The sequence below is a fragment of the Sus scrofa genome, chromosome 12 (genome assembly GCF_054392235.1).
Source record: "Sus scrofa isolate SSC_HxYL_T2T_F1_AM1 chromosome 12, Sscrofa_HxYL_maternal_Yorkshire_Landrace_v2.0, whole genome shotgun sequence".
Lineage (NCBI taxonomy): Eukaryota > Metazoa > Chordata > Mammalia > Artiodactyla > Suidae > Sus > Sus scrofa.
In genome coordinates this window covers 15379660-15406537 of record NC_139394.1, presented here as the reverse complement: position 1 = coordinate 15406537, position 26878 = coordinate 15379660, and the positions used below count along the sequence as shown (strand labels likewise).

Here is a 26878-nt window from a genome sequence, read left to right as displayed (position 1 = left end):
GCAATAAAGAGGAAGTGTTTTAGTACACTTAAGTATTTTTTTTTTTTTTTTGTCTTTTTGTCTTTTTGTCTTTAGTTGTTGTTGTTCTTGTTGTTGCTATTTCTTGGGCTGCTCTCGCGGCATATGGAGGTTCCCAGGCTAGGGGTCGAATCGGAGCTGTAGCCACCGGCCTACGCCAAAGGCACAGCAACGCAGGATCCGAGCCGCGTCTGCAACCTACACCACAGCTCACGGCAGCGCCGGATCGTTAACCCACTGAGCAAGGGCAGGGGCCGAACCCGCAACCTCACGGTTCCTAGTCGGATTCGTTAACCACTGCGCCACGACGGGAACTCCACTTAAGTATTTTTGATAGATATTTAGAATTTTGTGGTGCTCCGTCAGTGCCTGGCAAGACTGCGAGCAGGGGAATTTAAAGTATAAAAAACTCTTCTGCTTTTAACCTCCTCCTTTCTTTTTTCTAGACAGTAGAGGACTAAATCCTCCCTGAGACCACTGATAAAAAGTTCTGCTGCTATATTGCTTTTTGCCCTAACCTGGTTCACACAGACTTACTGGGGATGCTGTGCTTTGAACGAGTGAATCTTTATTCTGTAGGTAGTCTGGCCAGCCTGGGGCTGTGATGCCCGAGCTGAGTGTTTAGCTTCTGAGCCAAGTGCGGGAGGGTGCTGTGCCAGAATTCATCTCAAAGTTTGACAAGACAGGACCTCTCTGCAGGCATTGATCAACAGTAATCAGTCAGGAATAGGCTTGAAGAGAGGACAGATGGGAAACACCAAGAAGAACTAGTTTATTCAGACAGAACTTCGCCTTAGCTGACTTTGGTTATCTTAGCAACTGTGGAGAAATGTTCCACTGGTAAGAGTGGTGTTATTGATTTAGATAACTTGTGTTTTCATTTTTTAATTACAAAAATATACATACACATACACATATATGCATAAATATACATACATGCAAAAATATACATACACACACACATATATGCAATCCCTTCATGTTACGGTACTAGCACTGTATGTAATTAAACTGGAATATACAGAGAGTTCCCTTTGTGGCACAGCAGAAAAATGAATCCAGCTCGTATCCATGAGGATGTGGGTTCGATCCCTGGGCTTGATCACTGAGTTAAGGGTCCTACGTTGCCATGAGTTGTGGTGTAGGTCACAGGCATGGCTCGGATCTGGCATTGCTGTGGCTGTGATGAGGGCCAACAGCTGCAGCTCCGATTCAACCCCTCGCCTGGGAACTTCCATATGCTGTGAGTGTGGTCCTAAAAAGCCAAAAAAAAAAAAAGTGGAATATACAGTTTCCTCCCTCAAGGAGCATAGTAACAAGGTAGACACAGCAGCTTTTTAATTTTTTTAAAAGATAAGGTATGAGCACTATGATGGTGATTTATGTTGTTATTTATGAAAAGTAATTGAAAGTGAAGATGTCTTGTCTCCCAGGAATAAAATAGTGTATGTTTTATATCTGTTCCTTGGGAGATACCTGGTTTAGTAATGTCCACAGTTTAAAAATAAGTAAAAGTGATCTTGCTTGACAGTCTTTTCTTTATCGGGGCATTTGTTTCACATGTTGGGGCAACGTGTTACAAAGCAGTAGTTGCAGAAAGGTGGTGGAGGTGGAAGATAGAAGTAGTTTAGCAGGAGGACAGGGAAGACTGTGGAGGAAGGAAAAGGTAGAGGGATAACCTAAATGTTGACAACTTTTTCCTTATGCTCCCACAGTGAGTAAGGAAAGACGGAAGTATAATGAAGACGCAATAGGTATAGGAAGATGCTGAAAAAAGGGTATTTGTGGCTGCAGGTTCAAACTTAGAAGAGCATAGTTCTCCAGAATAGGATTTTGATGGAAAAAATCAACAGCCCTTTGTTTGGGACAGGGAGAACAGGGGGCACAGCTGGCAGCCAGAGCGTCTCCAGACGCCACCTGACACCTTGGATAAGAGGGGAGCTGAGCTATACAAGGAGACACATAGACAGGCCATCGTCTCTAAAAGCATCAGATGAGGGAGGTTGGAAGAGACTGAATGGTTAGCAGCTTGACAGCTCCTCATCTCTCTTGGCTGGAGAGATGTAAAAGCTTCATGTGTTTATGCAAACTTGGAACATGGCCCTGGCCTCTCTCCCATAGGGACTTCTTTCTGATCATCTAGAAAGAACTTGATCCATTCATTTTTTTTTTCTTTTCTTTTTATGGCTGTACTTGGAACATATGGAAGTTCCCAGGCTAGGGATCGAATCGGAGCTGCAGCTGCCAGCCTATGCCACAGCCATGGCAGCACCAGATCCTTAACCCACTGAGCAAAGCCAGGGATCAAACCCAAATCCTCAGGGACCTTATGTCAGGTTCTTAACCCACTGAGACTCACTGGGAACTCCAGAATTTGCCTCATTCAAAAGGAAACAGCAGGAGTTCCCATCGTGGCTCAGTGGTTAACGAATCCAACTAGGAACCATGAGGTTGCGGGTTCTATCCCTGGCCTTGCTCAATGGGTTAAGGATCCGGCATTGCAGTGAGCTGTGGTGCAGGTTGCAGATGCGGCTGGGATCCCATGTTGCTGTGACTCTGGCATAGGCCAGTGGCTACAGCTCCGATTCAACCCCTAGCCTGGGAACCTCCATATGCCTCGGGAGCAGCCCTAGAAAAGACAAACAAACAAAAGAACCCAAAAGGAAACAGCATAGTAGCAATAGAAAGGTACTGTAAGAAAGGAAGGAGGAAATGGGGAGCAAATGGAAGGTAAAGTGTCCACACTAGAAGAGTGTTTTCACCTTAGTTGAAAATTAATAGCCAGTCCTGCCACCATGAAGTCAAAGAACTTAAGGAAGTAAAGAACTCCAAGCAGAGATACAGGAGATCAGGTAAAAGAGGTATGGTGCCAAGAGAAAATGAAACCACCAGCAGGTAGAGCAGGAAGATAGTGGAAGAGAAAACAAAAATTATCACAGACTTAAAAGCCACATTGGGAAGAGAATAAAAATGAATACCAACTGCTGAAAACAGTGGAGGAAAGGGAAGACAGATTGATAAATTGACATGGAAATGAACAATTGAATATGACAGATGCAAAAAACAAAGAACGGACTAACTTAGGTATAATTGGTATCTCTGAAGATCAAATAAATGAAATACGCAAACTCAAATATGTAGTTAAAGAAGACTTTAAAGGTTTAAAGTAATGAGTTCAAACTATCTGTCAGGAAAAACTGACACAGAACAATTGGCACTGAAAACTTTCCTAGGAAAAAGTGTCTGTGTTTTAAGGGTAAAGAAAATCTTTTGGACATTTAGGCAAAAAGACGACATCCTGTTGAAGAGGGAGGAAGAAATTAGGCCAGCCACATTTGATGGCAGAAGGCATGGAGCAGTGTCTACAAATCTGCAACTGTTACAGATTGTGGCACTATAAATACTCGAGAATATACGTAAGAATATGTAAAATTTATGTGGGAAAATAATACATTTTATAAAGATAATTTATAAAAATTGACCACGGGGGAAAAAAAACTTTTTAAGTTAAAGGAAATCAGATGATTGGTAAAAATAATACATATCAAAACTTATGGGGAGTTCCCATTGCAGGTTAGGAACCAGACGTAGTCTCCGTGAGGATGCGGGTTTAACCCCTGGCCTCGCTCACTGGGTTATGGATCCAGTGTTGCTGCAAGATGCAGTCAAGGTAACAGATGTGGCTTGGATCTGGTGTGGCTGTGGCCTCAGCTGCTGCTCCAGTTCATCCCCTAGCCTGGGAACCTACATATGCCACAAGTGTGGCCATAAAAAGACAAAACAAAGGGGGGGGGGGATGAGGAAACAGAAGCGCAGATATGCTAAATAACCTCCCAAAGTGACATAGAAGGTAAGAGCAGGACCAGAGCTGGAATACTGTGTCTAGAGTCTTAAAAATAGGTAAATAGGATGTTAAAAAAGGGAGAGGGGATAGGGAAGAAAGAAGTTTTGAAAAGAGAGGGGAACCCTTGCCCTAGCAGATGGGAGTACACACACCAGAACTAGCATAGTTGCAGCCAGTACCGCAAGTAGTCGATGCAACTGCAGAGCATGTTCCAAAGCAGATCCAAGTGTGTATGTAGAAATGTATTAGTGATAAGAAAGAACTTCAATTCACTGAGGAAAAAATAAATTATATGACATAATTTGCCATATGGCAGAAAAATTTAGAGTCCTCTTAATTCATGTCGTATATGAAAATCAATTCCAGAGCAAATATTTGAATGTAAAGAAAAGTCCCACAAACGTAGTAGAAGAAAATAGACTAGGCTATTTGTGCTGGGGCAGTTGGGGGTGAGCAGAGGATAAGGTGGTCTTTTAAGCTAATCATTAAATCCAGAGTCAGGTAGGGGAGAGACTGATAGCCTGTAGTACAGTTGACCCTTGAACGGTGAAGGTTTGATGTGGATATTTATCAATAGTAAGTGCTGTGGTCCTACACGGGGTTCATGGTTGGTTGAATCCAAGAATGCAGAGGAGTTAGATACGAAATTATACACAGATTAACCCCCTGCATTGTTCAGGGTTCACTGTACATACAAATAAAACATTTCTGTGTGAAAAGATATGCTGTGGACAAACTCAAAAGACAAATGATAGGCCAAGGAAAAATATTTTCAAAATTTAACAGCCAGTAGGAGCTAATTAACTTAGTGTGATAGAAAATGAACAAAGAGTATAAGTAGCCAGTTCATAGAAGAGAAAATGCACATAATCAATAAGCAGGAAAAGATACTCAACCTCACAGGTAGTTAAGGGAAATGAGAACTGACCCTGTGGTGTTACTTCTCCCTTTCAAATTTATAAAAATTAAGTTACTGCTTCTAGTGTTGCTCACAACACGGGGAAGTGAACACCTTGACATACTGCTGGTAGGACTGTGAGTTACTGCAGCCTATTTGGAAAGTAAATTAGTATCTACCACAATTTAGAATGCATATACCTGGGGTTCCAGCTGTTCCACAGCTGGTTAAGGATCCAGCATTGTCTCTGAAGTGGCTAGGAGCAGTGGGTTAAGGATCCGGCGCTGCCACAGCTGTGGCATGGGTCACAGCTGCAGCTCAGATTCAGTCCCTAGCCTGGGAACTTCCATAAGCCGAGGGAGTGGCAGAGAAAGAACAAAAATGCACTTCAAATAGAGTTTTGGGACTTGGGCCTCCAGACACGAAGACAGCAGGAGTTTATGTCGTGGCTCAATGGTTAATGAACTCAACTAGTATTCACGAGGACTCGGGTTCGATCCCTGCCCTCGCTCAGTGGGTTAAAGATCTGGTGTTGCTGTGAACTGTGGTGTAGGTTGAAGATGTGGCTTGGATCCTGCATTGCTGTGGCTATGGTATCGGCTCGCAGTTGCAGCTCCAGTTCTACCCCTAGCCTGGGAACCTCCATATGCTGCAGGCGTGGCCCTAAAAAAAGACAAAAGACAAAAAAAGAAAGAAATCCAGACAGCAGCATATATGTACAAGGCATGTAAGAAGTAGTGGCAGGAGCTCCTTGGTGGCCTAGTAGCTAAGGATCCGGTTTTGTTGCTGCCGTGGCTCAGGTTTAATCCCTGGCCCAATAACTTCCACATGCTGTGGGCATGACTGAACAAAAATAGTGCCAAGAAAGGGAAACCGTGTACACCGTTAGGGAAGTTGCTGAGTGGTATGATAGGACATTTATTCTGTGAAATATTGTGCATCGGTTAAAGAATGAGTTGGTCTACACATCGACCTGATGGATACCCATTATTTCGTTAAATAAAAAGTTTACAGCATTGGCTGTAGTATCCCATTTTTGCAGAAACTGCAGGAAAACATGCTTGTATGCCTGTGTTTGAGCATAGAAAAGAGCGTAGAAGCAACATACACCAAATTAATAAATATATTGGGGATGGGAAGGGGAGAGTTCCTACCTTTTTTGGTCTGCCTATGTCACGAAGGTAGAAAAGACGTGTGAATCTGAGCAAGACGGTGATAGAGGACATAATGGTAAGGGGTTCAGGGTAGAATTGCGTGATGACATTCTGTCACTCACTGCCTTTCCCCTTAGGAGCTTCTTATTGAGGAAGTTAGACAAATAATAATAGCCAGAGGAGCGATCGAGCCCCTTTTAACAGCCCAACAAGCACCTCCAATGTGGCGCTACTCCCTGGTCAACTGAGTGGTAAAAATGCAGATTGGCCTTAAAGCCTAAGTGAGACTTTCTGCTTTTCCCCTTCTGATTCGTGGGCAAACTCAGCCTGCCCTCCCCCACTCAGCTGAAGGGGCAGGAAAGCTGAAGTGAAGGATGGCCAGACCCTTAACGAGCAGGCCAATTTGCCTGGCCATGTAGGAGCAGGCCCTGCGCAAGCAAGAGAGCTGTCAACCCCTGCCTGCAGGGGCCCTCGGCCCTGGCTCAGGCTTTAGCCAGTCACTTGGCAGCTGGAGCCAGTTTAGGGTGGGGATGGGGGAGCAGTATTTCTCCCCAAGGGGCAGGGGCAGAAATTCATCTTTCCTAAGCAAACGGGTAGGGGAGAGGATTGTGAAGAATAAGAGTAATTCTTTAAAGATCTACTTCCAAAAAGTCACTGTCCTCAGTTTTATGGGTGAATTTACCAAAAGAAACATGTAACAGGTAAAGGCACTGTAGCCATCTGTAAGTGTTCCTACAAATCAATAAGAAGTTAGACACAACTTGGTCAAATAAACTGAGCTTAGTTGTGGAATGGGAATCTATATTTAAAAGGCAGCTTCGTGATCCTGGCAAGATACTTGGCAGTTCTTTTTACTTTATGAAAGTGGGAAGAGTAAGGGTACCTACCTCATGGAGATGTCGAGAGGATTAAATGAAGTGCTGCAAGTGAAGCATTAAGCATAGTGCTTGTGCTTGGCCCATTGTAAGCACTCAAATATTAAAAATTGCTATTTTAATAAAAATGCTCAGCCTTGGCAGTAAAATGCCATTGTTCATCCATCAGATTAGCAAAAATGTTAAAGATTATTTTCAGTGTTTTCAGAGGTATGGGAAAATTGACACCCCATATACTGTTAATGAAAGCAGCCTTTTCAAAGGCTGCTGGACAGAATCTATTACTTTTGTTTGTTTGTTTAAAACAACACATTATCTCATGGTTCATATGGTATTAACATTCAAAACGTGATACAACAGTTATGCTTCTGGCAGTCTATCCAGTAAAAGCATTTGCACATGTATACACAAAGTATTGTTTATAGCAAAACAATGGGATATAACCACAGTAACTATGAATAGTGAAATTATGAATAGTTATCTATGAATAGTTAAATTATGACGCGCTTACCACAGTCGGCTATGGAAGAATGAGGTAGAGCTGTTTGCACTGCTGTGAGATCTTCCAAAATGTCAAAAGCAAGTTGCAGAATACCTTTTATGGTCCAAGCCTATCTATGTATGTTTGTTTTTTCTTCAAACCAACACATAGGCATGTATATAGATGCACGGGGAACCATTTGGAAGGTAGTTCATATCAGACTGGTTTGAGAGTCCCTGAGTAGAATTGAGGGTGAAGCTAATGGGAGACTTGACCGCTCTGTATTACGTGAATATTCACAGAGAATTTAACATTCTTTTTCATCATTACAATTTCAACGCCTGCATATATGAACAAAAAAATTGAGTAACAGTGAAAGTGAGTTGTTATTCCTTTTGATAACTTGGTGGGCACCTTAGAGCAGAAGAGCTAAAGCGAGTTAGGCTGAGGATGAAACATGAGTCTGTGCAAACACATGAAGTCTTTGAGAAAATCAGGAAAGATTAAATTGCAGCTATTTCCTGACTTCTTTCCCTGGGAAAACACTCTGGGTAAATCTGATCGCCAGATTCGGGAACCATTGTTGTTGGCAGTACAAGCAGAAGTAAGACACAGGCTCTGTTTTTAAGGCATTTACTAATTGAAATAGCACAAGGTACGTAAGTGCCTTCGTGAGGCAGTGTGGGGCTAGTCACCAAATGGATGGTATAGATGAGTGCGAAAGATGAGCGCATTAGGAAGACTGCAGAGTGTTTGTGAAGGAGGCGAGATGTAATATTAAAAGTTCATACACCGAGGAAGGCAGTACACGGAGCAATCTACATACGAAGGTGTTACGTACAACTCTGTGCGGTGTCTGCATATCCTCACTTTACAGATTGGAAACAGGTTTGGCAAGGTTAAGTAACATGTCCAGGGTCCTGCAGCTAGCAAGTTGTAAGTTTGGAGCCCTGGAAGCCTGATGCCACGGGGCAGGATCAGGATGGGTGGAAAGACGGTAGGAGGGTTTTACAGGCATGCGGGCCGTGTACAGAGAGGGATGGGAAGCACTGAGTAGATAAAGGAGAAGGTAAGCCAGGGAAAGCCTTGACCATCTGGGTGAGTGGCTCCTAAGTGGCAGATGCTCACAGGATCTGATATTTGAGGTCTGGGGAGAAATCTCTGATGACTTGAAAGCAACTTTCAGAAGTGAGTGCCGCCTTTTCTCTGTTCCACTTTATCCTTATGGTGTTACCTTTATGGTTAGACAGGGTTTTGTCTTTTGTGCTTGCTGCCATAGCCCAGCACTTAGAACAGTGCCTAGCCACTCGGTAAGCCTTGGAATAATACATGAATGCAGTATCTGGCTCAGAATCTATAGGAGGGGCTTTATTCTGCCCAACACACCGCAAAATTGAGCATCTCATTTATTTTCTCCTCCTTGATGCCAGTTTTCCCTCTTCCAGCTAGATTGTACAACACAAAGAGTGAACTCTAATGTAAAATTATGGACTTTGAATGATGATGTTTCAGTGTAGGTTCATCACTTATAACAAATGTACCACGTTGGTGCAGGTATTTTGATAGTGGGGGCGGCTGTCCATGTGTGGGGCAGGAGGTATATGACAACTCTGTACTTTCTGCCTAGTTTTTCTATGAATCTAAAATATGAAGTTTTGTGTGCAGTGATTCATGGAAACAATTGGATTTTCATATTCTCCTGGAGCTGTTTCTGATAATATGTTATTAGCAAATGCAAGTGAGAAACTTAAAGCAAATAGCTACAAAGAATGGGGAGGGGTTGTGGAGGCAGGGAGGGAAAAAATGCAAGATAGTAGCACTTTATTTGTGAAACTAGATTGGTATATAAAAAATGTGGAAATTTGGGTTGGTAGTGAAAACCTTTCTTCAGCTTTCACAGACAATTACCTTTTATAAAAATGAAAATAAAATATGAAGTTTGGAGTTCCCTGGTGGCCTAGTGGTTAAGAATTCAGCTTTGTCACTCCTGTGGTTCAGGTCACTGCTGTGGCCCAACCCCCGGACTGAGAACTTCTGCATGCTGTGCATGTGGGTAAAAATAAATAAATAAAATATGAAGTTTTTTTTTAAAGACAAAATATTTGAACAGATTTCACAAGAGAATAAATACACATAGCAAATAAGCACGTGAAAAGATGCTCAGTATTGTTAGTTGTTAGGGAAATGCAAATTAAAATAATATTGCACACCTATTAGGACAACTTTTAAAAAGCTCTCAATACAAAGTGCTGACAAAGATGTAAAACCCCCATAGGTTGCTAGTGAGAATGCAAATGACACAGCCACTTTACAAAGTGGGTTGGAAGATTATTATTCTTTTAAATAAAGTTAAACATATGCTTACAGTATGACCCCAGAATGTCACTCTTAGTTGTTTACCCAAGAAAAATGAAAGCTGGTCAAAAAACAAACTTATGCACAAATGTTCATAGCAACTCTATAATGGCCCTAAACTAGAAATAATCCCAAAGCTCATCAACTTTAAATGGATAAGTAAATTGTGAATAACTAAATCCACATAATTCAGTATTACTCGGCAATAAAAAAAGAAGACATACTGATGAAACAACCAGGACGAATCTCAAGAGCATCGTGTAAAAGCAGCCAGTCAAGAAGGGCTACCCTGTGATTCTGCAGAGAACCCAAGAGAACGATGCGGGGGCGATGGAAATATTCTGTGAATTAATGGTTGTGGGAGTTTGTACAACTGTATACATTTGCAAATGTATACATTCCAGTTGATTAAACTGTACACAGTTATTATATGCAATTGTACCTGTTTTTCTGCTGTATGGTCCGTGCTTATCCTCTTGTTTATGGATCTTTACCAAACCCCCTGCCATTCCGTCTTCCATCTGGTGGAAGTTCATAAGCAAAGGGAGAGCAGGTGTATTGAGTTGGACAACAAAGGGTGGAAGTTTACGTTGGTCCAAAACTGACCCAAAGAAAAGGTGGCCGGAGCCAAGAGGAAGTTCTCATCAGCAGCACCCAGGTTTTTTGTTTTGTTTTTTGTCCTTTTTAGGGCCGCACCCCTGGCATCTGGAGGTTCCCAGGCTAGGGGTCTAATCAGAGCTGTAGCCACCGGCTGATGCCAGAGCCACAGCAATGCGGGATCCAAGCCGAATCTGGAACCTACATCACAGCTCATGGCAACACCGGATCCTTAACCCACTGAGCGAGGCCAGGGATCGAACCCGAAACTCATGGTTCCTAGTCAGATTTGTTTCCACTGCACCACAACAGGAACTCCAACAGCACCCAGGTTTTTGCCAGTTATAGTGGTTTGGGTTCTTGAGTGCACGTGAGGCACAGCTTTATGTGGAAGCAGGTTATTAGCCAGTGAAGGTGGGGGGCAGTTTGTGCAGGTTGCCTTTTTAGGTGAGATGTTACTTGGTTGGATGACACTGCGTAGGGTGCCCCTGGGCACTGAATACCCACAGCACTTCCAGTCATGGGGTCACTCAAACCACGGCTTCACGTTGTCAAGGGCCTCGGATCGTGAGCCAAGGTGTAACCAGCTGGGCAGATAATGCAGTTCTCTGGTGCTGGATCAAGAGTGCAGGAATTGGAGTTCCTGTTGTGGCTTAGCAGGTTAAGAACCTGACTAGTATCCATGGGGATGTGGGTTTGATCCCTGGCCTCTGTCAGTAGATTAAGGATCCGGCGTTGCTGTGAGCTGTGGTGTAGGTCTCAGCTATAGCTCTGATTCAACCCCTAGTCTGGGAACTTGCATATGCTGCAAGTGCGGCCCTGAAAAAGAAACGAAAAGAAAATGGAGTGCAGGAGCTGGAGTCAGAAAGCCCGTATTCAGATTTTGCCTCTGCCTCTTAGCAGCTCTGCAGTGTTCAGTGAGCTCAGCCCCTGGAGTCTGGGTTTCCTGTGTGCGCAGTGGGCTGGTGGTGCTGGACGGCCTCTCTCTCTCCTGGTTGCTGTCTCTGCGGTTGAGGGTAGTCCAGTGTCAGGACTGCCATCAGGGATCTGGCGTATTTGCTGCTGCCTCAGAGAAGCAGATGTTTACGTGGCTCCATTTTGTCGTGTTACAGGTTCAGCTTGTTGGTTTAGATGAAGAGAGTTCGGAGTTTATTTGCCGAAACACGTTTGACCATCCGTACCCCACCACAAAGCTCATGTGGATCCCGGACACAAAAGGCGTCTATCCAGACCTGCTGGCGACCAGTGGTGACTATCTCCGTGTGTGGAGGGTAAGCAGGTGCCTGACTGGCAGCCAGAGCACTCGGGCTTTCTCAGTGTCAGCTGTCGTTAGCAGTGAGGCGTCATAGAACAGGCAGCATCATTGCAGCCGAGAGGAAACAAGTGGTAGCAGATCCAGACTGCCCTTGTTTGGGCTCAGCAGATTTTCTGGTAAATCTGGCCAAGATTCCTTGAAGGCCTGCTGCCTGCTGCCTGCTGTACTCGGCCCTGGAAACTTGAGGCTCAGTGAACATGCTCTAAGGACAAGAGCCTTCTGTCGGGGTGGGGACACTTGAGGCCTCTTATTGTGTCCAGAGCCAGGATATTTTTGAGTAAATGAAACAAAATACCAGGCCGCTGATTCAGTAAAGTGTGAAAGTGGGTCATGGAGCCTCCCCTCCCCCTCAGCTGAGCTCATCATCCCCATTGGCACCTCCTGCGGCCTGGTGGTGTGGTACCCAGCCGGGCAGGGGGAAGACCTCACATCTAGAAGGATTTGGAGGTGAAAATTTGGAAAACAAAGCTGGGCAGAGGAGAAAACTTTCTAGAATAGCATTCAAACAGTTCCTCTAGGTGTTATTACTCCTTGTGACAAAAACGTCCCCCATGTGTTCATTTTACTAAGATATTGTCAAAAGAGGCTTTAAAGATTTTTTTGTGAAATAAGACTAACTGATTTTTGTTCCTTCAGGTTGGTGAAACAGAGACCAGGCTGGAATGTTTGCTAAACAATAACAAGAATTCGGATTTCTGTGCTCCTCTGACCTCCTTTGACTGGAATGAGGTGGATCCTTATCTTTTAGGTAAAGGCGTGAGGGGGTGTGTATTGCAGTGTGGCGAAGCACAGACACATTTTCTCAGCTGTAACACTGGGCCGCTTTCACCAGAGGCCTCAGGTACATGCAGCATCCGAAGACGGGGCCAGGCGGGAAGGAGGCTAGGTGTGGAGTGTGGTTATTAATTCCTCTCACGGAGTTGAGCTTCCCGTGTGTGTGTGTCTTGTCTCTCCAGTCCTAGTCTAAGGCCACAGGGTAAGGATCGAACACCTGACTCTCTCAGGCTCTCCTGGTACCCTCTCTGTACGCAGGCGTTTGCGGCCTCTCGTCTCTTGGGCTGCATAGATGAATAGGCACAAGGAGAGGAGCTGGCGTGCGAGCCTCACTCTGACAGCCACTGACCTGCGCTGGTCGTTTCCAGGTACCTCCAGCATTGACACGACTTGTACCATCTGGGGGCTGGAGACAGGGCAGGTGCTGGGGCGAGTGAATCTTGTGTCTGGCCATGTGAAGACCCAGCTGATCGCCCATGACAAAGAGGTAATGATGCTGTCCCACAGCTGCTTTCTGTGCCTTCGCTGTGAGCCCAGATCCATCTCTCACTGTTTGCAAATGATGTGGAAAATCACAATGTAATGCTGACGTCGTCTAAGTTGAAACCAGTAATGTGTCAAAACAGTAGAAAACAACACCATTATAAATGAGTGCATTTGGGGGCTGATATAAAACAACTCATCCTGCAGTCTATCGTTTTTCTTTTTGTGCCAGAGATTGCTGGTTTTTTTTTTTTTTTTTTTTTTTTTTTTGTCTTTTTGCCATTTCTAGGGCCGCTCCCACAGCATATGGAGGTTCCCAGGCTAGGGGTTGAATCGGAGCTGTAGCTGCCGGCCTACGCCAGAGCCACAGCAACGCGGGATCTGAGCCGCGTCTGCATCCTACACCACAGCTCACGGCAACACCGGATCGTTAACCCACTGAGCAAGGGCAGGGACCGAACCCGCAGCCTCATGGTTCCTAGTCAGATGCGTTAACCACTGCGCCACGACAGGAACTCCAGATTGCTGTTTTTTAATAATGAAATCTCTTATGGACCCAAGCCACTGCAGTGACCATGCCAGATCCTTAACCGGCTGTGCCACGAGGGAACTCTAATACTTATACTTTTAATACTATTTGGAATTGAATATGGTTTATTTTGTTTTTTGGGTTTTTTTTAATACCATGTGATTTAATATGAAATTCTAGAAAATGCGAACTCATCTATAGCGGCATGAAACAGATAAATGATTTCCTGGGGATGAGAGTAAGGGAGAAGGAGAGGTTCCGCATTTGGGGGGAGACGAATGTGTTCATTGTCTTGGTTGCAGTGATGGATTTGTGGGTGTGTACACACTGAATATGGTTTATTTTGATGGTGCTGTTTCTCCTGTGTTTATTGGAAGAGTGGGGGGAAACTATTTGGAATTGTGTTTTAATCAAAGCATTCTTCTGAGTGATTTTGGAAAATGGTCTTAAATCTTTTAACTCCCAGAGCCACTGCATGCTGGTACTTTAACCAGAAAAATTACAGGAAACTTCCTGTGGGTGGTGTTTCCTCTTCTACCTCACCCTGTGCAGCGAGGAGTAGTAACATCTGTACAGATAAGAGGGACCCCTTGAACTTGGGCCAGAAACTTGAAGCCGTCCGCAGAGTGGGAATTGGGGACCACGTTTTCCTTCTTAGCATGAGGTGGTTCTTTGGCTTTCTGTGCTCCCAGTGGTGAGACCTGTTACAAGGCTGCCGGACTTGGCTGCTATGAACCAAGGGGCCAAGAAAACATTGGTCCCTGCAGAGAAGACCAGGAAGGAAGTCCTGGGGACCCTCTTGGCATCAAGTGGGACAGGTTGCTGTGCTTTGGATCATGTGACAACTTAGCCTACTGTTTTCTGTCAGGATCCAATCCAGAAAACTAGAGCTACTCCACATATTTGAACTGAGGGGATGCAATGGAGGAGCTTGTTTACGCAGACCACGGTAGAGCTGAGAAGCCACACTGGCAGCAGCAAGGAACCTGGAGAATAGGAGCAGCAGGAGTCGCTCATGCAGGAGGGGCCGCTGGCGGCATCAGGGTTCCTGAGCCCAGGGGCTGCAAAGCTAGAACATGGAGGGGACACAGCTGTGGCCGGAGCAGCTTCAGGGAGCTGCGAGAGCGGAGGAGGAGTCCCTTAGCTTCTCCCCACCAGAGGGAAGGGCGAGGCATGGACCTGAACAGCAAACAGGCTCTGGACCAACACACTGGCCTTGAAGAAATGAACCTAAGGGTGGTTGCCCTGAGAGAAACAGTGATACCTCCCAGCCCCTCTGATTTTCCTCAGTCCTCCTCTCTGTTCTGGAGGCTCTCGTTGCTGCCTGCAGATGGGCGCAGAGGAGGATAGCGAAGACCTGGGGGTTGTCGCCCTCCCGTGGCCTCTGATGAAATACACCAGTGGCGCACAGAGGAAGGAGCCGTCAAAGCTGAGAGCTTTACACACTCAGCCACATTGCCTGTGGCGCCTCATCGCTTAGCGGAGCTGCTGTGGTGTCCCTGTTCCTGGGAGGTGCTGAGAGCCAGCCCTGGGGGCACATATTGGTAAACACACCCCAGCCTTGGCTGTGCAGTGCTGGACAGAGCCTGGATCTGCCTGGCCTCCTTGTGATGACTGGCCCAGTTCCCCGTTGAACTCCTAACTCCTGCCACAGAAAGAGGAGTGTAATTTCTTCAGTCAGCCCGAGGGAAAGGAATTTATGAGGCTGAATAGAAGTTGATGCTTGTTTGTCAGTGTCCCTTAGTAGGTAGGACCTTATGAAGGCTGGGGTCACAGGTATTGAGTGAGAGATTCCACCCTTGTCTCCCCAGAAGTCAGCTCTTACTGTCCTTGACCCCAGAAGGTGGATTTTTACGTTTTGTTTTCTTTTTTCGATTTCTCTCTCCTTTTGTCTGGCTCCGGCTTTCTCTGTCTTTCTTCTCCCTTTCTTTCTCTGAAGCTCTCTGTTGCTCTCTGCCTGTTTCCTCCTAGACGTTAGTGGGATGCAGTGTTTGCAGCAAGTAATAAATGCAGAGAACAATGATCCCAAACCTAAATTAACTTATGAATACAAACCAACCAGGAAAAGAAATTGCATGTCCTAGGACAGGAGAGTGATATTAAGCCTCTTTGTAAATATAGGAACACCTGAGCCTCCTGTGATTCAGCCTTTCCCTCGCTCTCCTAAATGAGTCTCAGGTCCGGGTTTTACGGCAGAACCAGCCTGGCTGCTCTTAGGTGGCCACAGGCAGGCTGCTTCGCCTATGGACTTGATGATCTTGGCCTTAATGTGGTCGTGGATCTGCCTCTGATCACACACAAATGAAAGCCACCAAGAGCCAGGAAATAAGTGTCCCTTTCTTGTGACAGGGCGGCAGAAGACAGCCACTGGCTCTGGCTTCACTGAGCCTGTCCAGGCACCCAGCATGCTTGCTCAGTGTTACTGGTGCTCTGCTGGGGGTGCTCTTGTTTCCTCATGGGAGGTGGAGGAAGACCTGGAAAGCAGGAGGGTGGAAGGAAGCTGCCAGTTTCCAAGCAGAATGATCTTCACTCTTTGGACAGTCATTGATGTTAGCACTTTTGGGGTCCAGTCCTCGCAGGCACTGTTTAGCTTTATTTTTTTATTTTTTAATATTTTTTTAGGGCATATGGGGCCAGGGGTCGAATCAGAGGGCATCTGAGGCTTATGCCACAGCCATGGCAACACTGGATCCGAGGCACGTCTGCAGCCGACACCACAGCTTGCAGCAACACTGGATCCTTAACCCACTGAGCAAGAGCAGGGATTGAATCCGCATCCTAATGGATACTAGTTGGATTCTTAACCCGCTGAGCCATGATGGGAGCTCCTGTTGAGCTTTCTTTACCTCCTGTGTCTCAAACAGGGTTTTAGATGAACTACAGGTGGCAGATTTCCTGCTACAGGAGAGAGGCAGCGGATCTAAATCTGACTGAGGCTTCTTCCTCACCAACAGGTCTATGATATCGCGTTTAGCCGGGCTGGTGGCGGCAGGGACATGTTTGCCTCTGTGGGTGCTGACGGCTCCGTGCGGATGTTTGACCTCCGTCATCTTGAACACAGCACCATCATCTACGAGGACCCTCAGCATCACCCACTGCTCCGCCTCTGCTGGAACAAACAGGACCCCAACTACCTGGCCACCATGGCCATGGATGGAATGGAGGTGAGCACCCACTTCAGGCCCTTCGACTCCGGCACTTCGTGGTATCTCTGGAAGAGTGGTCCTCAGCTGGTGGCAGTTTCCTCCCCAGAGGATTTTTGGAAATATCTAGAGACGGTCTTGGTTGTCCAGCTCGAGGGAAAGAGGACAGTGCTGGTGGGCGGAGGCCAGGGAAACTGCTTCACAGACCACTCCCCACTACACAGGATGACCCATCCGGGGAAGCCAGGAGCATTGAAATTGAGAAAACCTGGTCCAGAACAAGGACCGTGTGTCGAGATCTTTTAATACTTGGAGAAACACCATAGATCAAGGAGTTCAAGGAGTTCCCATTGTGGCGCAGTGGTTAGCGAGTCCGACTAGGAACCATGAGGTTGCGGGTTCGATCCCTGGCCTTGCTTAGTGGGTTAAGGCTCCGGCGATGCCGTGAGCTGTGGTGTAGGTCACAGACTCGGCTCGGATCCTGAGTTGCTGTGGCTCTGGTGTAGGCCAGTGGCTATGGCTCCGATTGGACCCCTAGCCTGGAAACCTTCATATGCTGCGGGAGTGGCCCAAGAAATGGCAAAAAGACAAAAAAAAAAAAAAAAAAAAAAAAAAAGATCAAATCATGCTCGCTTACGGTGTCGAGTAAGGAAACAGGCAGCAGGCAGCCTCCCCTCTTAGTCTGGACAGATTCTTCCAGTTTTAGTGACTAGACATGGAAATGGCCACTCTCTGTAGCCTGTTACTTGTGGGTGGAGCTGGTGCAGTGATGACATTTATTTTCAGATTCTGTTTTGGGCGAGGAGGAGAGGGCTCTCACTCTGCCCGGCTGCACAGAATTCTTAGCACAGGCATCTAATGGGGCTTGGTGGCTTATTCAGATTCCGGTTACCTTATCAAGTGTCTCTCCTTCTGTATCAGCCTAAAGGCCCTGTGCTGCTTAGGATCCAGACTCTAAACTACCCGTGTCTTCGTTTTCTTTTTCCTCAATCTCTGTAGCTACTTTTGGGACTGAGACTCTCTGTCTCTAGTAGTCTTTAAATCTACAAATGAACGAGTTATTCTTTTTTTTTTTTTTTTTTTTCTGTCTTTTTGCCATTTATAGGGCCACACCTGCGGCATCTGGAGGTTCCCAGGCTAGGGGTCTAATCGGAGCTGCAGCTACTGGCCTACACCACAGCCACAGCAATGCCATATCCTTAACCCACTGAGCTAGGCCAGGGATCGAACCCGCAATCTCATGGTTCCTAGTCGAATTCGTTAACCACTGAACCACGATGGGAACTCCTGAACAAGTTATTCTTTAAAAAAATTGTTTTCGGCATTCTCATCATGGCTCAGCTGTTAATGAACCCGACTAGTATACATGAGGATATGGGTTCGATCCCTGGCTTCATTCAGTGGGTTAAGGATCCGGCGTTGCCGTGAGCCACGGTGTAGGTCACAGACGTGGCTTGGATCCCACGTTGCTGTTGCTGTGGCGTAGGCCGGCGGCTGCAGCTCTAATTAGACACCTAAACCTGGGAACCTCTATATGCTGCTGGTGCAGCCCTAGAAGGACAAAATAATAAAAACAATTATTTTCTTGTGTTGTATCTTTTGTCATTTTTCTGTCACATCATGACGTTTCTGGGCCTTTTTCTCGTTATTCCTGCAGGTAGTGATTCTGGACGTCCGAGTTCCATGCACACCTGTTGCCAGGTTAAACAACCACCGAGCATGTGTCAATGGCATTGCCTGGGCCCCTCATTCGTCCTGCCACATCTGTACTGCAGGTAATTACTGGCGGGGAGTGGGGCTGGGGAAGGAGCAGCAAGGAGATCTTCCTCTTGTCACCCTAAGATTGTAATCTTACAATCTTCTAAGGACAACTTGAGAGATTTACACCCAGTCACTCCATTGAGAGCCACCCTACACTTGCGAAATCCATGCAGTCCAAATTTCCAGATGATCTCGTACTCTCGTTGACATCAGAGCACCTGTTTGACGTCAGAGCACGATGTTTACATGGTGTGTTTATGGACCTGGGCCGCCTCCTGTCCTCCTGCCGTGAAGTCTAGGTTGGCACAGGGAACTCATGCAGGAATATGGAAAATAGGGGTAGTCTCTCTTGGATGTAACAGTCTTTGGGACAGTCCCCTGGGAGATGTCAAAAGCATGTGCCTCCCTGCGCTGAGCTCATGGCCTGCCCTGCCCAGTGGTGTGTGACTTGTAGTTCCCGTTTCTCCGTTTGCCAGACCCAAAAGAGCACCCCTTAAAAATATGCTGGCCGCCAATGTGCTTTTATTCTAGAGATAATGTCTGTTATTAAAAATGGAAACAATCCCCAGGTGTATAAAACAGGAAGGTGGACGTTGTCTTCTCTCCTTCCTTTCCCATTTCCACCTCAGTCCCCTGCATGGTGACCTCTAACGGCGGTTGTGTGTCCGCTTCCAGACCTGTGTGGCTGGAGCCGAGTGTACGCATCCTTCTGCTGTGAATACCCGTCCCTCTGCTAACGCAGCAGTGTTCCTCTCCAGCCCCACGGTGTTCTGCGCCTTATCTTTTTCAGAGCCTCGGGTTTCCTTCTAACATCCTCTCCCCTCCTCACTAATCACTAGTGTTCGAATTTCCTCCTTCATTGTACAGCCAAGGGAGCGGTGTAGTTGGGTGATTTTCTGCCATCATAGCGTTAATATCGAAGGCACGAGGCTTTTCCTATTGGGGCGCTCTGCTCAGGCCCGTCTGTCTCACGGAGGAGCAGTCAGAGGCCCACCACCTCCTCTGTGGCCCAGGTTGTGGCCTGACTTTTTCGCTGTTGCCCTCTTTTGCCCGGAATGTGGATAGGGAGGGTGGGAGGAGGAGGAAGAAGGGAGAACAGTGTCTGCCTGCCCAGCAGAAGCCGCCGTCACTCCTGGCGGCTGCCTTTGCCAGACCTGCACTGTGGTGTGTGCTGCACGGGTCCCCAGTTCTGGTTGAAGGAGCTGTTGCCAAAGAGCATTGAGGAGACAGGACTTGGCACTTTAGAGGTTCCAAGTGTTAAGACAGTTCCCCAGATCTCTTGACACACATGGTCCCCGGGAAGGGCATCTCGCGCCCTCACCCAGGTTATGGGGCCTTGGTGGAGGCCTGTTAGGGTTTAGTTTATTCAGAGCCCCCGTGTGTCAGAGACAGACCTTCACACCAGGCTGGGCTCGTGGGACTCGGGGACGCTGGGATTGAAGATGATCGCCCCTTTTTTCCTTCTCTCCCCGCCCCCTTTTTTTTTGCCTCAGCATGCGCAAGTTCCTGGGCCAGGGATTGAACCCGCACCACAGCAGCAATCCGAGCTGACAACACCAGATCCTTAAGCCACTGCACCACAGCAGGAACTCTTTTTTTTCTCTTAAATTAAGAACTTAGAATTTTGATCGTAAGAGTAATATGCTACCACATTGCAGATCACTTGGGAGCCAGAGAGATGTGAACATACCTCCTAACCTTGCCATCCTCAGAGTGCCCCGGTCTCGTTTCGATAGGCTTCCTTCATTTTTCATGTTCGTATCCGTCACTTTAAGGTGATGACCTTCTCTTCCCCTGTGCCCTTTTCTTGGGCACATGTCCGCACAGCCCTTGACGTCATTATCTGTGTAACACCCCCTTGACGTATAAATGTCCATAAAACAGTGTGTCCTCAGAGAGGGATCTTTGATCACTCAGGAACTTGACATGGCTGAAGACGATATGTTTTGCGATCCTTCTCATCCCATCCCGTCTTCCTTTCCTGATGCCTATCCCAGGATGAGAGGTGCCCATCTCAGTGCCACTCTGCCGTCCTGGCTCCGCTGCAGTGAATGGAGCCCTGAGACAGAGTCGGAGGCCTTGCTCTGTGTCCCGGCTCTGCCATTCACTGGCTGCGTAGCTCTGTGGTTTGGGGCAAAGACCATAGCATTTCTGGATCTCCATTTCCCCATCTAGAAAACGGGGACTTAAACTGAAACCTCCCTCCCTGGGGCTTTGGCGAGTGAATGCTCTGTAAGCGGTGATGAATGCAGGATCGTTAAGCTCACTGCCTGAGTTGTGACCCTGCCTGCTGGCTTTCTGTGCCCCTAGCGGATGACCATCAGGCTCTCATCTGGGACATCCAGCAGATGCCCCGGGCCATCGAGGACCCTATCCTGGCCTACACAGCCGAGGGCGAGATCAACAACGTGCAGTGGGCGTCGACTCAGCCTGACTGGATCGCCATCTGCTACAACAACTGCCTGGAGATCCTCAGAGTGTAGTGTCGGTGGCACCGTGCCCGCCAGGCAGGGGCTTGTGTGTTTCCCGCCTCTGTCCCACCCCCAAAGTAAGAAGAAACGTGTTTCTGGTGGCCAGTACGTCTTTCATTGCTTTGCACCCACTGTTGCCAGAAGCTGCTCTAGGAGTTTCCGGCCGGTCACCCCACAGCTCTCTGGGCCGGCCTCAGTGCTGTGTGCCGCCTCCTCAGCCCAGGGCTGAGTTTTAAGATTTTCTCTTCTTTCCTCTTCTCCTTTGGTTCCTCAATTAAAATTTTCTGTGTATTTGTTTGTCGGGCGTCGTGTTAATGAGCATTGTAGGCACTGGCTCTGCTTGTGCTCATCTGTCCCAGGTGTCTGTCTGTCGCTGCCCGAGGCAGCCATCTGTGTCCCTGTCCATGTGAGCACTTAAGTGGGAACAAGTACCAATTCGAAGTTGTCTTTCTTCCTGTTCTCAATGTCTTTAACGAATTTCAACTTTGTATATTTTTTACCTATCAGGCTAATTTTTTATGAAAAGAATTTTACTCCCTGGTCTCTTCCTTGTTTCATCGCTCTCCTTACCTGCACCTTCCTCTCTTCCCTCCCTCCCTCCCTGGACTGGCCCCAGGCCCTTGACCCCATGAGCAGTTTGCCTTCTTGAATCACTGCCCGAGCGGAACGTACCTGACCAGGAGTCCCAAACCACCTTGGTGCTCTGAAGGCAGTCCCAAACCGCTCTCCCCTTTCCTTAGCCGGGCTCTTCTCAAGGGCTTTCTGGGCTCCAGAACAGACGTGTGACCCCTTCTGTTGCTCCTCGAAGTATCTCTGTGCGCCCTCTCCCCCCGCCTTTCCCCTGTGGGACGTACTGGGCACGTGTTAGAGCTGAGCTAGCCAGACTGATTGGGGTGCCTGACTGCGGGGAGTAGTTGCAGAAAAGCTGAACTTAGAGCATGTTTCCGGTACATAGTTTAAGAGTCTATTTTTCCTCTCCAAATATAAGCCCCTGGCCATTCTCTCTCATGTCTTGAATGACAGGCGAGAATGATGGATAAGCTGAACTTCAGTATCTCTGTCTGTTGATCAGTTCAACTGGGACTGGTGTACGCGGGCCACTCTCTGGGTTGAGTGCGCTGAGGTGAGAGAGCCCTGCTTGGGGGCTGCTCGGTCTGAGCGTCTAGCCTGAGCAAGATCACTTCTAGAAGGTGGGAGACCACCAGCTCTTGCAAAGGATGGAGTGAGTACCAGGCTGTGACAGTCCCAGGTCATCAAGGAAGTGGCAAGAGAAGCATCAGAGACCCGGGGTCAGCCAGTTAAGATCTCCACGAACCCCTGTCAGCCAACCTGCCCTCAGTTTAGGTTCTGAGCAGTATTGGACTTACAGGCTGTGGGTGTCTGTTTCTGTTACATGCACAAGTTCTGTGGAGGGCCTTGTGAGTGATTCCAGTGGTGGGTGAGTCCCTGAGCAGGCAGAGTTTGGGACATGCTCAGAGTCTGGGCGGAGTTTGGTTCGCTGGGCTCTGCCAAGTGCCTAAAGGTTTCTGAGACCCTCTGAGTTGAGCATCCGAGAGTAGAGAGAAGCAGACCTTGAGGCTGATGGTTTTATCCAATTGGGCTCTCACCTGCTCTTCAGAAGCTAAGCAGTTAGCTTTGTTCTTCTGGGCCCATAAACTCTCTTGATTGAGTCTTCCTTTTTAGAAGCAGATGTGTTTGTATCCCCAAAGTCATAGCTCTTTGCTTTAACACGGGGGGGGCTGGTCCCAAAGAAAAGGTCTCTCTCTCTCTCTTTTTTTTTTTTTTTTTCCCCAGTAGGGTATGTCCCGTCTTCTGTTTCGGGGGCTGTTTGGCTGGCCATCTGCTTGAGGTCAACTCTCTTGAATTAACTGATGATGGAAAGCCAGCAGTGCTTGATGAGCGCCTTCCTCTGTTGGGTTTAATGATTCCAGGGTCCTTCCCTCAAGGGTAGCAAGTCTAAATTGAGTGTCACTTGCTGTAGGAGGCTGTCAGTTCCTTCCTGTGGAAAGGGGTCTGAAATGGAGCTCTAGTGGTAGGGGGGCTGGTCCCGCTGGGCCTTCACTACACTGAGTTCTGAGTTAAGATGTGTTTCCTGCTGTGCATTTCCTGGTCTGAATGGTGAGAAGATTTGCCAGCTGGAACCTGAAAACAACCTGGAGAGAAAATTTAGTTAATAGTAATTGAGATGCAATTGGATAAATTCGCTCTTTACTCTCGAAACCAACAAGTTTTTTTTGTTTTGTTTTGTTTTGTTTGCCCCTTGCTCTATGGACTCCCAGCCCTGTCACCCTCCTTAGGCCTTGTACTGTGGTCCTCTTCCTCCTGACATCCCACCTGGGCCCAGGTGAGAGTCCCAGTCTCTCTAAGCAGACACATGCACACACGCACACACACACACACTCAGTTGCAGGAATGCTAGTATTTTGAGGCCCTGGCTGTCTTAACCTCCCTCTGTGCCACCGGCCAGATGGCCTCATGGCTGAGGAGGGGATTTCTGTAGTCTCAGGATTTAGAAAGCCCCTTAGTCAGCCAGGCTCCAGGAAGCAGAAATCTATTGTAGTTTCAGAAGCAAGGGTTTGTTTGATTTAGTTAGGCTCTCAGATTGACAGCCAGCGACAATAGGTGGGAGGCTCTGTGTCTGTGCTCCTTGCACATGAGAAGAGCAGCTGCCAGGGCTGTGCTGGAAAGGCCGGCAGCGCCTCCATGGTCTGGCCCTTGGCCGCACTCTTGGCCCCTGAGCGGCAGCTGCCTTTGTTTTCCTGTCTGCTGGAGGGGGTCCTGAGTAAAGGCAGTGCCGCTCCCACCGCAGAGAGCTAGTGAATGGGTCCAGGTCCTTCACGAGCTTGGGTGTTTATACTCAGGAGAGTTGGAAGCCTCTCTTGCCAGGGAGGAGCCAGGCTGCGAGGTGAGGACTGGAAGAGGGACAGTGTCTGATAACCGGGGGCGGGGAGAGCTTCTTATCAGGACCAGGCTCTCAGGTCTTCAGATTTGGGGAGAAACAGAGAAAATTGAGGCTCTGACAAGTGTTGATGATAGGTGTGGCTGAAATTTTAGGAGGAGATTTAGGATGTGGGAGAAAGTCAGTGGTAACAAAGGAGAAAAGATTAGAGGTGGGGAGGCATTCAGACTGGCATGTGGCCGTGAGTGAGACTGGGCCCTTGGCCTGTGTCAGCCTTCCTGGACCATTCATCGGTGTCTGTGCCGCTAGGTGGCTGGGGACAGGATGACCAGAGGGACCCCTTCCTGCGGCAGTTCAGTCCTGGTGTCCTTTGCTGGTAGGGATCTGGAGGTGTTTGGGGTCCCGTGATGGTTGCAGACCGCGGCTCCTCTTGGTAGTAGGTGGTCAACAGTCAGGCTGACTTTTTCCGCTCTCCCTTTTCCCTTTTCTCTTCCGCTTACCTTCCCGCTCCCTCCCACTCCCCGAACTCTCTCCCTGCTGCCACCTAGAGCTGTCAGGTGTGCAGTGTCTGCCAACCATGGGAGGGCCAGCCCAGTGCCGTCCCTGCACCGCCCCTCTGCCTGCCTGGCTTGGGCTGAGGGCGGCCACGAAAGTAGACGCCCCAGAGCAGACCCTGCTCTTTACGGTCTGCGTTCCAGCCTGAGGGAGGAGCGTCATGCCTGGCGCTTAAATTGGGTTTTCCCCGTGGGGAGAGCTGCTCTGAGCAGTCCCTGTGCTCCCTGGGCCGGGCTCCCCAAGACCTGTCCTCCCCACACTGGCTGGGCCAGCTACGCAGAGTGTGGCAGGGCCTTGCCCTCTCTTCCCACCGTCATCATTGCTGCTAATGGTCAAAGTCAAGTGTACGGCCGCGTGGGATGGGCCAGGTCCTCTCAGGCTCCTTTCTGGATGTGATGTTTTAAGTATGGAAACATGCAGGTGCCTTCCCCAGAGGCTTGGACTGGTGTGTGAAACCAGAAACAGATAAGCTAATCAGTATGAACTCAAGAGGAAGTCATGCTGGCGGTCCGTGTGACAGCTGGACGACTGACAAGGACCCGCCTTTGGGACGACCCAGCGCTTAAGAACTTGTGATATCCGCTATTTCGAAGAAATGCTCTCACCTTGGGTTGGTTGTGATAATGCAGTGTGTTATGAAGCTTGTGGAGCTAAAGCTCTGACTTGCTTGAATTGAATATGAATCATTTGACATGGTTCCTGTGTATTTGACGACCCCTCCGTCAGTGACTTTCCATCCCTCCTCCCGGGCGTGAATTTGTAGCATGATTGTACAAATCTCTATGTAGAAAATGGAGGTTTCTTGTTCTCTGAAGTGTTAGGCTCTAGCCAATCATCTCTGTCCCATTTAGCCTAGTGTGTCTGAACTTAATTTCTTGTTCTATATTTGAACTTCTCCTTACGTTACAGGCTTTGTGGCATCCGACGGTCAGGTGGAGAGGAAGCTACCCCTTGCAGAACTGTACTGTAACCATTTTTAAAAAAAAAAAAAAACATTATTTTCACAGGACTGATTATACACAGGGCTTGTAAAAAAAATTTTTTTTAACACTGTGCTGTGAAACCGCGATGGTAAATCTCCATTGAAGGCTACTTCAGAGGTGCCTGAAAGTGGAGTGTTATTATCTATGACTTGACTTCTTGCTTTCTGAGTATATTAAACCTAATTTTCACCCTTTCATTCTGTTTCAGCCTCCTGTATAAGAAGTACCGTATTTTCTGCCCATCATACTTTGTAATAAAACTTGAACATGTATAGATTGACTGAATTTCTTCTCGTGATGAATTCAGGTCTTCCCATTCTGCCACCGTGCTCATGCTCCAGAGGCACCGGCTGAGGGATTGTAGCCCACCACGCCGAGGGCCTCACTCATCACCTCTAACAAAACGCAGGGGCCATGACCTCACAGGCCGCCCGAAGAGACTCCCCTAGCAGCTGGGGGCGGTGCTGTGCAGCAGTGGGTGTGTTCAGGTTCCCAGGGGCCCTGGGCAGGAGGTGATCACCACTGCCTGGGTAGGAGCCCGGGGGTCGGAAAACCTCATAAGACGAAGGTAGCCTGAACTGGGTTTTGAAAGCTGAGCTGGAGTTTTCTGGGAGTAAAGAAAGACCTAAATGCAGAGACAACGACCATGTACAAATCTATAGAGGCGGGGAGAATGTGATCCTATTCAGAGCATGGTAAGTTCCTGTGGGGTTTTATGTGGGGAGTGGTGGGAAATGGGGCTAGGAAGGGGAGCAGGAGCCAGATTGGACCTTTGCAGAAAGTTTAAACCCCACTTCTGTGCATTTTAGGAGGCGATGAAGAAAATGCCTCTGAGTGGGGGTGAGATAGGGAGTCGCTTCATCTATTATAAGAGTCAAAGTGAGAGAAAGCAAAACCTGAACTAAGGCAGGGGCAGCAGGGAAGGAGCAGGCGGCACAACCGACGGGGTTTAAGGGGCAGGGCAGTGGGGATTCAGTGACCCCTTGGTTGTGAGGGATGACCAAACAGTGGTAACTGCCAGGTCCCCTGGGTTAGGACACCAGGCTCTGATGGCTGACCAGGACTCCCAGGTCCTCGATGCTTTCCCAAGCCTGTGCCCCAACGGGACAGGATGGAGGAGTTCTGTTCCCACGGCCCTTCAGACTCTGAGTCCTGGATGCATACTCCCTCCATTTATTTTTATTTTCTTTCTGTGCTCATGTTGAGCCATTTCAAAGGAAGAGAAGAAGAAACTGATTGGTTCAGTGAGCCAGTACTTAGTAAATGTCTGCTTCTTTAGTTACTCACTGCAAGGAAGGTCAAGCGAAGCCGTTTTCCCGTGTGCCTGGGAAGAGGAAATAAAGCAGTGGGTAAACGGTAACGTCTCTACCAGGCTGTCAAATTAGCACGAGTATCTGGAGCAGCAACGAGCATGGTCTCATTTTTTGAGACCTGTTGGTACTAGGCAACACCTGACAATGCCTTCAGCCAGAATTTAGCATCCAAGCTTCATTGCTAAAGATTTCAGGGATCCTGGAAATTCCCTTTGTGGCTCAGTGATAATGAGCCCGACTTGATCCCTCCCCTCGCTCAGTGGATTAAGGATCTAGCGTTGCCGTGAGCTGTGTTGTAGGTTGCAGACACGGCTTGGATCCCATGTTGCTATGGCTATGGAGCAGGCCTGTAGCTGTAGCTCCAATTTGACCCCTAGCCTGGGAACCTCCATATGCTGTGGGTGCGGCCCTAAAAAGATTTCAGAGATCC

At 47.8% G+C, this 26878-nt stretch overlaps 1 protein-coding gene across 2 annotated transcripts in view; it reads left to right on the top strand.

Annotated features, from left to right (window-relative positions):
• The window catches only part of DCAF7 (DDB1 and CUL4 associated factor 7), a 31393-nt gene extending 5986 nt beyond the window's left edge, over positions 1–25407 (top strand). The window contains exons 2-8 of one of the 2 annotated variants that reach the window (XR_306464.4): positions 11335–11493; positions 12174–12285; positions 12680–12798; positions 16278–16487; positions 18124–18241; positions 20538–20775; positions 25344–25407. Coding sequence is in view for 1 of the 2 variants with exons in the window: in XM_003131294.5 (XP_003131342.1) it covers positions 11335–11493; positions 12174–12285; positions 12680–12798; positions 16278–16487; positions 18124–18241; positions 20538–20710 (891 nt within the window). In the remaining variant the exon portion in view is untranslated. Of the gene's footprint in view, positions 1–11334; positions 11494–12173; positions 12286–12679; positions 12799–16277; positions 16488–18123; positions 18242–20537 lie in introns of both variants that reach the window. The other variant, XM_003131294.5, reaches the window with a different exon arrangement.
• Positions 25408–26878: the final 1471 nt, after the last annotated feature.